General features: G+C 41.6%; 1 protein-coding gene across 1 annotated transcript; it reads left to right on the top strand.

Annotated features, from left to right (window-relative positions):
* The first annotated feature begins 6209 nt into the window (after positions 1 to 6209).
* NAE1 (NEDD8 activating enzyme E1 subunit 1) lies at positions 6210 to 17198 on the top strand. Its single transcript, XM_068202444.1, has 16 exons — positions 6210 to 6336; positions 8234 to 8337; positions 8428 to 8488; positions 9381 to 9411; positions 10047 to 10118; positions 10424 to 10503; positions 11057 to 11166; positions 11498 to 11607; positions 12196 to 12258; positions 12495 to 12558; positions 13617 to 13708; positions 14954 to 15013; positions 15101 to 15234; positions 15384 to 15459; positions 15703 to 15742; positions 16711 to 17198. Exons 1-16 carry the CDS (start codon positions 6281 to 6283, stop codon positions 16854 to 16856), a joined length of 1299 nt encoding a protein of 432 aa, XP_068058545.1. The 5' UTR covers positions 6210 to 6280; the 3' UTR covers positions 16857 to 17198.
* The last annotated feature ends 221 nt before the right edge of the window (positions 17199 to 17419 follow it).

Here is a 17419-nt window from a genome sequence, read left to right as displayed (position 1 = left end):
AAAAAGGCTCCTTCATTGTAATTTTGTTAGATCTGAGGAAATCTCTGTCAAGACTACATTTTCCAAACACATTGATTTTCACAAAGACAATAACACATAAAAATAGGGATTCTTCTATTATGCAATCAAGAATATGGAAGGAATAAATAAATAAGAGCATTTTATGCAACTTTTATGTTGTTGTACTGGCTTGTAAGTATTAATTTTCTTTTTCAGGAGGTTTCCATGATATTCAGCTATAAAATCTTTTGGAGTTGCTGATGCCAGCTAAATCACTCACAGAGGGATGTAAACTGCTGCAAAGGTCTCCACAGGGTAGTTCTACAAAGACTTACTCAGGTCAGCCCCTCAATTTGTTCCTGTCAAGCTGCTGTGACCCGCTCAGGTCCCTGGCACAGACACTGGGTACGGCTGCATCCCAACAGTCTGGGAACACAGGCCCTTGTGGGCACCCAACACTGGAATTAGAACCTTAAGATACTCACTCAGATGCAGAGTCAGGAAAGCTGTTCTAGGGAAAAGTACAAAAAATACCAACACAACAGTGAAAAGAAATGGAAGAGGGATTTTGTGCATTAAAAGAGCAGACCATAAGCTGGGGAAATCCACGTGAAGGCAGAGAATGCTGAGCAACTGTTTTCAAGAGAAACATCATCACTGGGCTCAGGTGAGCCCACAGCGCACAGTGGCACTGCAGTGCCCAAACTGCACTGGGCACCATCGACCTCTTCAGCTTTTATCTTCTCACTCAAACCCACACAGCTCTCTGCAGATCTGGACTGCAAACACATGGCACAGGAACAGTGTTACATCCCGGGTGGGTTCAGTTAGGGGTTTTAATAAATGTTAGTTAGATCAATTCTATGTATCCCTATTTTCCCCTTAAAATGGTCCACTCCAGGCTGTCTGCTCTAGGATCTTGCATATGTCAATCTTGTAACCACTCCCTTCTTCCCCTCGGAAAGTTCCGTGTCAGTCACCCCATGCTTGTAATCCTATTTGTCCCAGAACCCTGTACCCACCTCTGTTATGTTCCCATAGGTTGCCGTGGTCCGCGTCACTCCCCTGTCCTCTGTCCCCACTGGGCGAGGGGGGCTTCCGCCCCTGTCTGCCCGCCCCCTATTTAATCCCCTGTTTCCTGTGCGCCAGTGCCATTCTTGCGCATGCTGGCTCGGGAGCGGCTGCGTTGTCCACCGCTGCAGCCACGCGGGAATAAAGAGTTCTCAGCCACGTGGACAGAGTGCGCCATTCTCTCACCCTTTGTCTCGCCTCAGCGTGAGGCTATGGCACGGCACGGCAGACCCACGTGGAGGCTCAGCTCCACACACACGTGGCGACCCCGGTCTCCGCTGCCGAGAGCAGCGTGCCTAGCCAGGCGCCCCAGCTGCCCGGGACCGTGGCAAAGAAAAACCAAACGCCGCAGAAGAGCTCTGGGACAAGTGAAAATATCCTGAAGATGTGGCAGGAAGCAGACTCCAAAAAATGGAGGTTTAAATGGGTGGATTTAGAAAAGTGGAAAGGGGGAATGACGATACCTGAGGCGAAAGGAAAGAGAGCCTGAACAAAATTTTAGCTTGTAAAATGTATCATTAGTAAATGATAGTCAGTGTGTGTATGACAACTTAATGTGCTTCCAACCCAGTCAGCCTTCTTTCTTTATGAGGAAAATATTAAATTTTCCTTTAATATAAGGTAACAGTGCTGCCTATACAAATATCACATTATTCTTTAATCCTCATATCTTTGGCTGACTCTAGGAATGTGTTTTACTGATTCTGTCCTCAAATTATCATTTATCACTTCAAAAGCTGCAGTCATCATGTAACTCTGTTCTGTTTTACTAGTTTGAATCCAGGACAATTACATCACACTCGTGAATTTATGGAAGTGAGGACAACAGAGTGGTAAGTGCTTAAGGTATGGATTTCTTCAATGCTGAGCTAAAAGTGACATGATTTCCACAAATTTCTCCTGGGCTCTTGATGCCATGTCAGAAGTGTCTGCTTCGCAGTGAGTGACAGGAAGACGTAACTCAAATCACTACAGTGAGATGTTTCAAGTTGCCTTAAAACAGAAATCTGTCTTCCCCAGCCTTCTCACGTAGGGTTTTATTCTCTTTTGCCAGCAGTGATGAGAGAACAGAGCAGCAGCCCAAATATAGGGGTTCTTCTGAACCTGTCACCAGGTTGTGATACAGAACTAACAACGAATGCTTCAGGTTCCCCACCTTTATGTATAGAAATAATTTTATGATTTAATTGAAGCTCTCTTTATTAAAATTGCTATATAAGGACTAACCATTATGGTTAGAAAACTCCAAGATTGGAATGCTGCATTGAAGTTGGACATATTTAAGCTTTGCAGTTTTGAGGAAATTGGGGATTTTAATCTCTAAGGTAAAATGTCTCTATGGGAGGTGGTTGCACATGGAGATGTCATTTGAGGATAATGCTTCTGATAAATATTACTGCATCACTGTGGAGGGGCAGAGCTGCATTTCAAGGTATGTAAGATGAAGTAAGAGTTATTTGGTTCCAAGGTGAATGGCTCAAAGGCACTCTAAGTGTATTAAGTAACTTGGCAATTACATCTGCTGACATCATTAATAATGGTGACACATTTGAACAAGGTGTCATGTGCCTTCTTTAATGCACCCCAGAGTGTCTGGTGTGTCACTGCATGCCAGCAAAGCCAGGTTAGAAATCCCACCAGTTTGGGTGCAGGCTGCACACTCAGAGCCATTCACGTACCATGGGTAGGAGCAGATGAAATGTTAAATAAAACATTAATCTCTCCAGAGCCTGTCTGTGCCTCGGGTTCTTGACAGAGCATCTGTTTATCCAGGCAACTCCTCTCTCCTCTTACATTGCTACCACAGACGCTGGCAGCTCCCACAGGGGTTACTCTGAGCTGGCATCTGTTCTTTACATGTGTGTTAAAGGCGTTTCAAACAAACCAAGGAGCTGCACAAAAATACTCTACACAGTAAATATAAGCAGAACAGTGTACTGCCAACACTGAACACTAAAAAGCACAATCATTCCAGATACTTTTTGTATTTTTTAGTATTTTATTTTAAAACAGACTACCTACACTTCTTGGTTGACCACAGAAATTTCAACTTTTAAATTCTCAAGTTCTGCCTTGCAAACACAAAAATGTGATGGCTTTTGTATATATATAGACATATTGAGATTATATACATATAGATGTATATTGGTACATTGAGGTCATATGCATATATATGTATATTGATATATTGAGATTCTCATGCAGCCAGTGGAACTTCAGGAGCTGAAAGTGGTCATCTTTCTCCCAGAGTTACACAGATTTCTGAGAGTTATGAGATGTCTAAGGGAAAAACTCAACTAGGAATCTCCTCCCAGCATCAAGTGGAAAACAAAAAAATGGTGCCAAAGTGAAGAAGGGATTAAGAAGAAAAGGACAGAAAGGACATGCATATGGTTAACAGACAACTATGCAAGAGAAAAAGCTTGAATCAAACATGGGCCAAGATGGCCAAGGGGATAAAAAGAATTTAGTAGGAATACTTGGGAAAGTGGGGCAGAAAAAGGGGAATGAGGCACCTGGTTCTCTAGGCTTCATACACCATTTTTTATTACTTATTTTTGACTTTTAAAACTATACACACTTGGCTGCCTTATACTAGGTATGGGAACTACATTCTGGAACTAAGCCTGAAATATTAATTTGTCACCTTTAGGTTGGATGTGACACACACACACATAGACACAGACACACACACACATATGTGCTCAGGATCCAAGAAGAAAAAGTTTTTATTCTGCATGTTCTCCAGCTTATATACTCTTAACAAAGTGTGATCTTAAGTCATTACTACATCACAATAACTTATTATATTCATTGGTGCAAAGCAATTAATGTCAATATAACTGGCAAAAGTTTTACAGAAATTTAATAAAGCATGTATACACATTTACTTATGCACGTAGTCTAACTTATAAAATTCTCATGGATCTTTTCTAATCTGTTCCCATGCTGACAGCCTTGTCTTCTTCCTTGCTATGGATACACTCGAAAATCATCAATTGTTATTTCTTCTACTAACTCAGCTTTGCTTGCAGGCCAGCTGTCAAGCCCCTCCATATTAATTCTTGCAATTTATGGTTTGTCCAGATTAAGCAGTTTAGCAGAGGCCAAGATCAGAAGACTGCTTTTGATTCTGGGAAACAGAATGTTCCTGAAATCCAGCAATGGTCACTGAAATGACAACAAAATCAAGTATTTACTGTGGCACAGCAACCACAAAGCCTGAAAAATGAACGTTGCTGGAGATGCTGTGTATGGGAAACAAAAGAGGAAGCACTGCTTTGTAGTACATCACTTGCGAGATGTAAACCGCTCCATGTAATAATGCACTGCTGTGTACATCATTCCAGCAGATATACAGAAAACTAAAATTACTGAAGAGAGGCAGATTAAAAGGATAATGGACTCTATATGGACTAACAAATCAGTGTGAACGAGGCAGGTATTTCAGGACCTCTCTTTTGTTGTTGAAACTTAGTGCCAGGAATGTTGGTTGAAATTTTTTAAGGTGTGAAGTTTTCTCCTTTTTTGTACATTGTCAAAGTCCAACCAGTGCTGATCCTATATGGAAAGATCTTAATAACAGAAGCACATAGGCACAAGAGATGTCACATGTTCTTGTCTCCATACTAAGCAGGAATAACCGCAATAATATATTTTGCAGCATCTCTGCAAAATATATCCTACCGGATTTTCCTGACTGCAGGTACCTTCAGGGCTTCTGTCTCAGTCTGCCTGAAAATGCCTCAAAAGTCCATACAGAAAGTATGTTGAGAGATGCAGAGAAATGCCCATTTTGATCATAAATACTGGTAATGGCACTGTTGACCAGACAAAGTGGATCCATTACTGTGCAACAGCCAGTAAATACACACTTGAGAGAGACACTGATTGTTTATGTCAGAGCTGCCAGGCCTTGTGCTCGGTGGTGTTCCACAAATCAAGCAGCCCAACTATCCATACTTTTCCCTATTTATATATTTTAGCAAACAAAGGCATGAATGTTCATTGGCTACAGGTTACATAGTTCTCTTATTAATTAGTGTTCTCTCTTCTATTGGTTAATGATTCTTTCACTTCTCCTGCTAATTGCTCTCTTTCTCCTCCTTTGGCTCGGTGCTTTCCTGTGTGCTGCTCCAGGAGTTGGTGCTCCTGACCTGCCCCTGCCGGAATTCCCCTTTTCCCACTCGCAGCTGATTCCACAGAGTTGCTGAGTTACCTGGATTTGTTTCTTCCTTATCTGGGGGTTCTGCCAAATGTCCTCGTGGCCCCTGAACTCTGCATTCCTCGAGTATCGGTGGAAATCCTTCTCCCCGAGCTTTGTTACCTCCCCGGGGCTGAGATCACTGGAACACGTTCAGCCCCAAACCTTAACAAGGCAATTGTGCTGGCCAGGAATTTGTGTTTCTAACAGCTGGACATCACCTAGAGCCTGTTGGCCGCTCTGTTTCACCGATTAAATCTCCCTCCTTGTTGATCAGGTTTGCAAGTTACAAAGATCAGACAGCAAAGAACATCTTTTCTTAACAAAATTTTACATACTCCACATTTTATGAGGAGTAGTACCGAGGCACAGGTAGGATGTTATAAAACTCTCCATGAGCTCTTTTGAGTAGAATCCTGCTAGCAATGGGGTTCCCATGAGGGTTGGATTGCTGATGGTTAGGCATGAGTGGTTCTTAGAAGCATTTTTTGTAGGCCTCCTATTTTTCTTGTTCTCTGTTCAGGCTGTGGATAATGGACTCTGAGCAGAGGAGTGACATTGCTTTAAAGAATGGGTGGGTTGAGATGCGGAGGAAAGCTGCTGGGGGCAGGTTTAGTCTTATTGTGACTATTATTAGGGCTAAATGATTTGATGTGGAGAAGGCCGGGTTTAATACCGTTCTCTCCGAGGCCTCATGTGGCGGCAAATGGTGCGGAGGGAGTCCCCAGGTGCGGCACAGGGAAGGGCGAGGGCGGCGCTGGTGAACACGGGGCGGGTGCGAGTGAGGGGGAAAGCTCCAGGTGCTACCGACCTTGCCGGCTTCGAGCCGTCAGCAGGGCAGACGCTGCTGTCAGCCCGGGCTCAGAGGCACAGAAGCAGGCGGTGGCGGTGGCGGTCGCGGCGCGCAGCCCGGGCACGGCACGGCAGCCGCGGCCGCTCCTCAGGGCAGGGCAGGGCAGGGCAGGGCGGGAGCCGCCCCGCGCCTGCGCGGCGGGAGCAGCGGCCATGGCGCGGCCGGGCCGGGCCGGCCTCAAGGAGCAGCGCTACGACCGCCAGCTCAGGTACCGCGGGCGGGCACCGAGCGGCGCCGACCGGCACCGAGCGGCACCGGGCGGCACCGAGCGGCACCGGGCGGCACCGAGCGGCACCGGGCGGCACCGAGCGGCACCGAGCGGGGAGCGGGGCCGCGCCTTCGGCGGCCCGCGGCCGACACGGGCCCGCTCGGCGTCGCTCCGGGGACGGGGCCGCGCCGGGCCCGGCGGAGCCGCGGGGAGCAGGAGCTATGTCCGACCGGCGGGGCCGTGCGGGCTCTACCGGCACACGGACAGTAGATACGCAATAAGTTAACAGTATATATTAAGGGGCATATATATATATTCATATATTCATACCTAATCTTAAGTATATACACAAAGACTGATAGAGATATATAGGTGTATGTATCTACGTAGTTACTTATGTATGTTTTTGTATAAGATATATAAGTTATTTGTACAATGTTTGTTGTATAAGTATATAATGTATAAATATATAAACATGTATATTCCAAATATTTTTATTATGTATATTTGTCTGTATATATATGAATATATCGGGGGGGTGTGCTGAAAAGATGGAGCCAGGCTGTGCTCCGGGCCCCGGAGCCTCGGGCAGGGCCTGAGCCCAGGAGCTGCCCCTGCCCAGGAGGCAGAACTCCTGCCCTGGGCAGTGCCCAGCCCTGAGCAGATGGTGCAGAGAGGCTGTGGAGTCTCCTCCCTGGGGATGTTGCAGAGCCACACGGACACACTGCTGTGCCCTGTGCTCTGGGATGGCCCTGCTGGAGCAGGGAGGTGGCACCAGAGCAGCCCCTGGGGGCTCATCCAGGCTGATCCATTCTTGCGTTCTGTGAAAGGGCAGAAAAGATCCGAGTTACCAGGGAAGGGTAACGCCACCAGAGTTAGGGGTGGCTGTTGTGTTTCCACAAGCAGCCGCTGGAGAGGGTCCTGTGGAGGGCACAGAGAGGATTTGGGGTCTGGAGCATCTCTCGTGAGGAGAGACTGGGAGCTGGACCTGGTTAGCCCAGAGAAGACTGAGAGGGGATCTCATCAGTACACAGAAATATCTCAAAAGTGGGTGTAAGAGTGTGGGGCCAGACTCTTGGGTGATGCCCAGCAGCAGGACAAGGAACAGTTTTCCTAAACTAAAACACAAAAGATTTCATCCTACCGTGAGGAAGAACTTGTTTTCCTGGAGGGGTCAGAGCCCTGGAGCAGATGCCCAGGGAGGCTGTGGAGTCTTCCTCTCTGGGACATTCCAAACTACCTGGACACACTCCTGTGTCACCTGCTCCAGGTGACGCTGCCTGGGCAGAACTTGGACTGGGTGACCTCCACAGGCCCCTTCCAACCCTAAAAATTCTGAGTTACCACCCCAGTGAAATCAGCAGGACGTGTGACCCAGGACTGTCCCAGCCTGATCTAAACCTCAGTGCTGTTCTCTAGGGGTCTGAAGTACCAGACTCAACAAGACTGATTTCTGTCACCTGTGTGTTTCAGTGTCTTGTATGAGAAATTTTAAAAGATACATATACAATTCTATTATTTATTATAAAAGTTAGGAAAAACAGAATGTTTGGCATTTGGGCAAGGACTGCTTTAACCCATTCTTGTTTTTAAAAAGTTAAAGTATGTTCCAAGGAAAAGATGCGTGTGCATGCATATGGTGGAAAGTTGGACAAAATTAAATGTCAGGGAAACTGCTCTTTGGAAAGTCTCAGAGTTTTCACAGTAAGTTTCCTTTAGGATGTTTATTTTGGTTAGTGCTGTTTAGGTGCTCAGCAGTGGCACATAGCACACCGGCTCTCCATTTGTCTTTTTTTTTTTTTTTTTTTTTTTTTTCTGATGTTGTTATTTGTTTGTATTGGCTGTGCAATCTGAACTTCAGTAACTTCATTGCCTTTTGGTTTCCCTCCCAATACAGACTGTGGGGTGACCATGGCCAAGAAGCGTTGGAATCTGCCCATGTTTGCGTGATAAATGCAACAGCAACAGGAACTGAAATACTCAAAAACTTGGTGCTGCCAGGTCAGTAGATATCTCTTCTGTCTCTTCTTTGTGATGTATCTGATAGCTTGATGATGCCAAGTTATTCATAGGAGGTTTTTTCCCCCAAAGGTATTGGTTCGTTTACAATTGTCGATGGGAATCGAGTCTCTGGAGAAGATGTTGGAAATAAGTAGGTTTTTTACTGATTTCGGTTACAAATTGACAAGTTATAGAGTTTCATAGGTAGTTCCATCTCTATATTTGCTAAGAAGCCCTGTAAGATTCTTTTAAAAGCCACTTTGTGTTTCTCTAGGTCTTCTGTGGGTTTGGAGGTTGGTGACATACTGTGAGCACAGTCATTTTGATATTAGCTGCTAAATTATTTTACTTGCTGGGTTTGGACTTTTCAGGTCTGTTTGCTTCACACGTCAAGTTTATAAGGACAGTGCTCTACTCAATATAAAAATATTGAAAATTAACTTATTTGATATAGTGTTGAGCTATGACAGTGCTTGTGTTTCAGTGTAGTTCAGTATATTTTCCCTCATTCTGGTGATGCAGATGACTTAATTTTCATTAGTCATTCTGCAGCTGTGACTGCTAGACATTTATTAGCTTTCATAGCTTTGAAAGGCTCAGTGCAGCAAGGGAAAAGGTAAGAAGATGTTTGCAAATCCTGTAAAAATGATTTGAATACTAATTCTTGATCAAGTTCTGTTACGGTGCACATAGATACCTACAGGGGTTATGTGAGGGGGAAGGATAGTCCATTATATGAGGAAATCAGTGCTAGTGAGTCTTTGATTAGCCTGGTGAGAAAGAACCTGCAGCATGATCCTGTCTTCCAGAGAAGTTTGGCGTGTTGTATATTTCACATTTATGGCTTGGGAATTGAACAGCTTTCTTAAGAAACTGTTTCTGAGGAGAATACAACAGTGGTGAGAAAAAGCAGATTTAAGGGGGAAAGTGGTTTGTTGTGTATGAGAGTTAGCAGCATATTCTGCAGAACAAACTGCAACTTCAGTGCTGTTTTTTCTTCAGAATAAAAGTTCACATGTAATTCTCTCCTGTCTTCATTTCAGTTTCTTTCTGCAAAAAAGCCATATTGGTCAGGTAAGGAGATAATAAATGTCAGTATTTTATATGTATTGAAAGCATGGAAGTGATGAGTATTTAAATGTGGTATTATGAATAATGCTAAAAGCATGTGAATATGATAAAGTCTGTTTATTCTTTTACAAAATTCCCCATGTTTACTTTTTAGTTGCTCATAAGTGAGAACATAAACTCAATTGTAGCGAGATTGAATAGAAAAAAATGAAGAACTTATGGTTAAAATCTATGAAAGAATAAGGTATAAGACCATTGTGCTTGAAGGAGTAAAGCTGAGAGTAAAGAGGTGAATGGGGAAAAAATATCACAAAAACAGAGAGTACGAGAGGCATAGATAACTCCTGGAAATTCTGTAATGAAACTGGAAAATGGGAAATAGCTGTCTCACAATCAGTCTTTTTAAAATGGTATTACAGAAAATGCTCTCAAATGAAGTGCCTGCTATTATGGGATGCATTTTTGCTTCAGATGAGCAAGGCTTGGAGTAAGGAGCCTTAACTTATAATGAGCTTTGTTGTGGGGTGTTTTCTGGGTTGTTTTGTTGGTGTTGCCTGGTTTGGCATTGTTAGCACGTGGCATTATGTAGTACTCATACACTGTGTAAACTGCATTTCATTTTGATTGCTCTGAAACAGAATCGTGCCCAGAGTGCCATGGAGCTCTTGCAGGAATTGAATAGTGATGTTTCTGGAAATTTTGTTGAAGAGGTTTGTCTTCCTAAATTAGTACTATGTTTGTGTTATACAGTGTGACAAAAATGTGAGATAACAGCTCTGTGTTGCTTTGTGATGTGTTTAAATAGATTCAGGATAAAACAACATTTGAGAAAGATGATCTTAAGTTAAATAATTTGTATGTATTTCAAACAAAAAATCACTTCATGTATTTCAAACACTATTTTGTAACTTCATCTTAATTTTATAACTTACACTTAACATTTCATATTCAGTAGATTTGCTCTGTACTTAGAAATTTTCAGTGTTCCTTGACATATGTTTTTCCCCCTATTTAGAGTCCAGAAAAGCTTTTAGACAATGATCCTTCCTTTTTTAATCGGTTTAACTTAGTGGTTGCAACACAACTACCAGAAAGGTAAGAATTACCTAAGATTGAATTACCTGTTTTCATTCAGTTGTGAAAGCAGGTTTATAAATATATATATATATATATTTGTAGATGTGTGTATATATATGTGTATGTGTGTGTGCATTTATGCACAGGCACTTCCTTGCAGGAAAACTTAAGCAGAACAGAACTCTATCATTGTGAAGGAAAATTACAGCCAGTGATGGGATTTTCTAGAGACCTTTTTGCACCTCTGATGGGAACTGCTTCTGCTCGAAGTTAAGACTGCAGTACATGGATCTAATTCTTTATTTCTCTCTCATAACGCATTAAAGCTTTTTATTTGATACTTGGAGCATTTGGAAGGGTGGAATGAGACATAAGTAAGATAATGGCTGAATATTTTTCCAAGTCACTGTAAATTCCTGTATGAAATTAATCACCTTATGTGCTCAGGATCATGATGATACTAGAGAAGTTTTCTGAGAGGACTTTCTCACAGAGTAACTGGTGCAGGAGTTAACTTTATAGTTAATTGCTGTCTTCTGTAGATGTGAAAAAAGCATGTTTTTCCTTACAGTACATTGTTGCGCCTGGCTGAAGTTCTCTGGAATTCCAACATTCCTCTGCTGGTCTGCAGGACCTATGGACTGGTTGGTTACATGAGAGTCGTGATTAAAGAACATACAGGTTAGAGGGTTTGCTGAGGTAAAGACGTCTCTGGAAGGTTTAAAGCTTCAATAACTTACATCACTTTGGGGTTTTTTGTTTGTCTTTTTCATTGTGACATATTTAGTATTTGTTAAGTCTTAGGTAGTTTGCATTCTTTTAGGAATGTATGGGGATTATGGACTGCAACAAATAGTAAAATCGGGGATTATCCTGACATTATGGGTGACTTGCACAGAACACTTAGTTTGAGAATCAAGCACTGAAAGTAGCAGGTGATCCTGTATTTGTGTAGCTCTGTTTCGAAGGCCAGACATAAAGCTGAGAAATGAGTTGTGTCATTTTTTGACAGTTGTTGAATCTCACCCTGACAATATGTTAGAAGATCTGAGACTGGACAAACCATTTCCAGAACTGACAGAACACGTTCAGGATTATGACTTGGAGCATATGGACAAAAAGGTTGGTGTGTGGTTTGCACTGTGTTCCCGAGGTCAGATGCAGATATACAGTGCATGGATCCTGTGAAAATGGCTCTTGGCAGATGACTCTGGTGCCAAGTCTCATCTGAACAGAACCAACTGTAGAATCAGTCACAAGGAACTGTTTTTGCCTCTGCCCCAAATATTCCAGTCTATTTAAATGTTAAGCAGGTGGGGGTTTTAGGAAGCAAGGAGCATTCTTGGACCACTTGATCTTTTGTTAGATTGAATACCCCCTCACACCCTCTTTTGGAATTTGTTTTTTAATTTTTATAGTTAACCTATTGTTGCAGAGCTTTGCACCGTGGGTATTTGTGCATAGCATAAATCCCACTCCAGAAAAATATTGGAGAACTTGGCTCACCCTTTTTTAAGTAAAGTAATAATAATTTGATAATTTCTTTTATAGTAGTTAAAGAACATTTTGGCTGAACCAAAATCTGGAACATGTCCCGTGTCTTTAGAGTAGTGGAAAGGATATTTGGAGTTTACATTAAAAATAGGTTTTTGTTTCCTATTTTTTATCTTTTCTCAACTTGACAAAGATTTCTTCACTGTTCAATTACAGGACCACAGCCATACCCCATGGATTGTGATTGTTGCCAAGTATCTCACAAAATGGTTCAGTGAGGTATGTTGCAAAACTGTATTAATACTATTATTGGTCTGTCTTTTGTGAAGCAGTTAATTATTTTGGCAGTGTGTAACATAAAAAAACAAGATGGAATCATAAAAAAAGATTACTAATTGAAATACAAGTGAATGTGTGAGCGATGACAGACTACTCCTGGAGTTCAGCAGACTGAACACAATGAGCTTAGTAGTAGGCATTTTAAAGACAAAAATCTTTGTGTTTTTTAAATTTAGAAGAGCGAACAGTTGCCTAAGAGTTACAAAGAGAAAGAAGCCTTCAAAGAACTGATTCGCCAAGGTAATCCATGTCCCGGGGGCCCTTATTCCTGCTGGCAGAAGTAGATACAAGGTGGTACCTGAAAAGTAATCCTTAGTTCTCTCAAGTTTAATTTATGAAAGATATGCTGGTGTATACTGTATGATTCTTCTGCGAAATGATTGTTTTGTACAGGTGGATCTTAAGATGCCAGACTTGCTTATAAATGTTTGTTGTCAATGTTTTATTCTAAGATCCAGAGTGTTGGATCTAAGTTTTGATTTGTGTGGGAACAAAGGCCTTAAGAGAAAATTTTGTTAAAAATGTGATAAAGAGGAAAGCAAATTGCTTTTGATACTGGAATTGTTGTTCTGCAAGTATTTGGTGTGTCCATTGACCCATCAGACACTTGGTAATCATTCACCTCTGCATGGCCAGGTTCTGCAGCACTGACTGCACTGTAACCAGTGTGTGAATTACTTCATTTTGCAGGGGTTTCATTCTGATATCTTTTTGGGGTGCTAAAGTTCATGTGGCATTTTTAAGATCTATATGCATTGTCTTAAGTGATTGTATAAAAACTCCATTAACTGAATTTTTGGTATTTCCTCACTTGGAAGATGGCCTGTGTGCAAATTTGAAGAGGTCCTTATCCCCAAGCTGTGATAAGGAGCAGATCTGATCCGTAGTAATTGTCTTTGGTTATGTCACGTTTTTAAAGGAGGCCCTTTTCCTGGGCTGGCTTGATCTGTGGATGCATAAGTGTTTGCCAAATTTGATCCAAAATCCCCAGCAAAACATGACTGGCACGGGAAGGAGAGTTGAATTGTTAATTTAGTGGTTATGAAACTTCATTATATCCTTCTTACACAAATAAACCAGTGCTTTTGTGCTAAGTAAATTCTACTTAACATCACAGAAAAATGAATCATATGTAGAATTTAGCTGAAGTTAGCTTTATAATTACATCTGATCTTTTTTCTTGTGATTTTTTGCTGGTAGCTTTTATGCCACAAATACATCCAAAGCCAGTCTTGGTAAGATATAAATGATGAGATGTAATTCAAACAGTTATGCGTTTTAATTTTTTTTTTAATAAGGTATCTTAAAGAACGACAATGGCACCCCAGAAGATGAGGAAAACTTTGAGGAAGCTATAAAAAATGTGAATACAGCATTAAATCGTACAGAGGTAAACCAAACATTTCTGTGATAAAATTGAAGCAATTTCAACTGCCTCATTTTCTCAGAATATATTATTCAGTTTTAGGACATAAATTCCACTAGTAACATTTATATTTAGCTAAAACGGGATTAGTACAATGTTAGATCTGAAATTGTGTAGTTAAATAGACCTAGACTAGCTGGAGATGAAGCTTATGGAAATTCTCTTACTCCCTTGCTGTTGCAAGAAATCTGCATTTCCCTCCTGCAGATTTGAATTCAAGTCTAGAATGAGTCAGCAACCAGAGTGCATCAGTGAGTTCTTGTCTGACTTCTACAGTTCAGTCTGTAAAAAACCCTGTGCAATGCTGCGTACAATTGGAAGGATTTAGCAGCAAGAGTTGTGACTGATGCTGATTTAAATACTTTTGTGAGAGAGACTGAGAGCAGTTACTGAAATTGTGCTGTATTGAAGCCAGGGGCTGTAGTATTCTCTGTAGAACTGAAGGGCTGCATGAGACTCTTGATAAAATAAATTCACTTCTTTCCTCTTGAAGAAACTTACTACAAAATTCCCTTCATTAACTGGTCAAGCTTAAAGGCATTAGAAGTGATGTTTTCACTGTTTCTTAAATAATCCTGACCTCGTAACTCGTGGTTTAAAATTAAGCTCTGATTTCTTTAGTTTCTCATCTGGGGTAAACTGCAAAGGCTACATAGGGCAAAAGCACATTCTGTGATTCTTCCTAGATTATGTTCTTTTGTTTTGAACTGTGCTGATCCTTGCTTGGATAGTCATGTTAAGTCTCCCAAGAAAGCAGCAGGTAAAACTTAGTGCTGTCATCCAAGTCACCACAAGATATGGCCCAGGATAATAATATTTATTTAAGATTATGTACCAGACTGACCTGCAGCAGTTAAGAATTCTGACTAAAACACTGACTTTTGTAGCCCCCTTCTCCAGCCTTTTGGCTGCTCTGCGAGGCAGGGTGGGCAGTTGCTGCTGCAGTTCTTTAAATCTTCTCTGTCAAAGATGGAAGTCAGGTGAGATTTTGTTTGTGACTTTGATCTTGCTCAGAAGCATTGCCTTGCTCTTGGGCAGGGCTGCTGTTTGAAATATGTCTGAGCAGCACTGGCTGTGTAGGCTTCAGAGGAGATTTGCTGTGAAACTCTTAAGGTCACTTGGAGTTGGCTCACCTATGTAGTGAGTGATGAGATAATTCAAGAAATCAAAAGTCAAGGAATTACAAACCAAATTTATTTATTTTCATAGATTCCAAGAGGCATTGAAGAGCTTTTTAATGATGATTGCTGCCTAAAACTCACGGAGCAGGTATGAATAGTTAAGGGTAAGACTTAAATGTAGAAAAAGTATTGTAAATAACATCTGTGTACATGATTGTCTCTTGTGCATTTGTAGTCATCTTCCTTCTGGATTTTGGTTCGAGCTTTAAAAGAATTTGTAGCAAATGAAGGGCAAGGAAGCTTGCCTGTCCGAGGCACCATTCCTGATATGATGGCAGACTCCAATAAATTCATCAAATTGCAAAATGTGTAAGTAGACAACTCCTTGAGGAAGCTTGCTACCATTCATGTGGCTTGTATTTTGTCTTTATAATGTGAAACCAAAAAAAAAAAAAAAGATTGCCCTCAATGTGGAGTGGATGGCTTTCTGCTGTAATTTATTTCTTCATTATTACCAGATACCGTGAGAAAGCAAAGAAGGATACTGCTGCTGTGGGGAGCCATGCTGCTAAATTGTTACAGTCCCTGGGCAAGGTGAGTGCAAACCTATGGCCATTCTTTTAATGGAATTAAGTATCTCTGAAGTATCTGCTTTATTTATGAATTTGGTTTGATTGTATAAAAGTAAAATGCATACACTCCTTACAACTTAAGACAGGGGTTTTTTTTTGGTACATTAGTAACTAGTTATTTCACAATAAATATATGAATATATATGTGAAAGCAGGAATTCTCTGGCCATTGTGTGTACTGGAATAAGTATATTCTCTTTTTTAGGCACCTGAGTCTGTTTCAGAGAGAGAATTGAAATTGTTCTGTGAGTATGCTTGGATACTGTTCTGGGTTTATGCAAATGATCAAATAATAAAAAACTTTTGAATTATCATGTAGTTATTAAGCAGTAAGTCAATATTTGATTTCTTTTAAAGTACTAAGTGGTTTGCATCCCTCATTTTCAGGAGAAGTAGCAGATGTTCAGCATCTCTCAGGAGTGAGTCTGTAAAGGTTGGCTTTAAAATGATGTATCTTTTCACTCCAAACAACAGGGAGCAGCTGCCTTCTGCTTTTCTGTGACGAGTACCTGAGCACTCTTGCCCATGCTGGGGTACTGGTTTCAGAGTGTGAAGTCTGCAGACTGGAGGTAGTCTGAAAAGCTGTAACTCAGTTGATGGCACTTCAGGCTGTGTCTGTCCTGGATGTGTACATGTCTCCAGCAGCAGCCTGGCTGCGGCTTCTCAGAGCTGGAAAAGCTCCCCTGTAAGCACAGAGCCAAGAGCGTGCTGCCCTGCATTGGTAAAGCATTTGGGAACCTGCCAGTTGCTCTTTTTTCAGTGCTAGGTTGTAATTGCACCCTGGGTTGGTTCATAGCACTGATACTGGAAAAGGACCTTTTCCAGCTCATGGCTGTGCTGGTAAAATATTAATTGAGAGCATGTGAGGCAGTGTTAGATGTAGTGGAAGATAGAAAGAACCTTGTTGATTTGCAGCCTGGAAAAGGGAAACATGGTGGCTGTGACTGGTGAATTGCTGTGGTGTAGCTGTTACATTAACTTGGCAGATACATGGAGAATTCCACATGAGCACAAGGTATTTCCCTAAAACTCTCCTGACCATTGACCTGAAGGTAGTTAAACAGGTTTTTATTACTGCAAGCTGAGAAGAAACAGGGAAGTGCTCAATGAAGTGCTGTTAAGTTGCAGCCTTTCCCATGTCACATGGCAGTGAGACAGAGCTGTAGTGAGCGGTGGCACTGATGGGGCAATCTCTCCTTGTCCCCATGCGCAGGCAGCAACGCCGCCTTCCTGCACGTGGTGCGCTGCCGCTCGCTGGCTGAGGAGCACAGCCCCAACTCCTGCAGTAGGGATGCAATCAGTAAGTACTGCTGCTTGCCACAAACCTCACTGCATTTCCAACTTGGAGTGGTTTGGTGAGGAAAAGGAAACACAAGCTACATGTTCTGTTGCATTATGCAGTTTTATCATTTGGAATGTCACAAAGTCTTTGGTTAATTAAAATAAGTTCTTAGTGTAAGGAATATGTCTCTCAGCTACAGGTTTGGAGATTTAGGTCTAGAATGTTGAATTCAATTTGATTTTGAAATTTCAAAAATGACCTTACAGATTGATGCATGTTTCAGCTTTTGTTTTCTTGTGGATTTTACTTGTAGTACTCTATAAATAAAACACTGGTTGTTTTTCAAACTTCTCTTTTCTGTACATCAGTTATTTCTGACAGAGCTGAAAAGGTGCTTTAACCTGACCAAATTAAAATAATTATCTCAACCCCTTTCAGCCTATCTCTTTAGGATGTGAACTAACAAACTAGTTACTTAATCTTGCTTTTGCTTTTTATATTGCCTTGTTTTGTTAGGTGGCTTTTTTTTTTGAGCTGGATATAAGTAGTTAGGATTACAAACACTACTGTGCTGTGTGGTAAGGGATTTAAGACCTGTTTTATAATTACAGTCATTACAGACAATACTTAAAGCATGTGT

This window comes from Anomalospiza imberbis, chromosome 12, assembly GCF_031753505.1.
Source record: "Anomalospiza imberbis isolate Cuckoo-Finch-1a 21T00152 chromosome 12, ASM3175350v1, whole genome shotgun sequence".
Classification (NCBI taxonomy): domain Eukaryota; kingdom Metazoa; phylum Chordata; class Aves; order Passeriformes; family Viduidae; genus Anomalospiza; species Anomalospiza imberbis.
The sequence above is the reverse complement of the archived record's forward strand: the minus strand, read 5'-3'. Positions and strand labels throughout refer to the sequence as shown.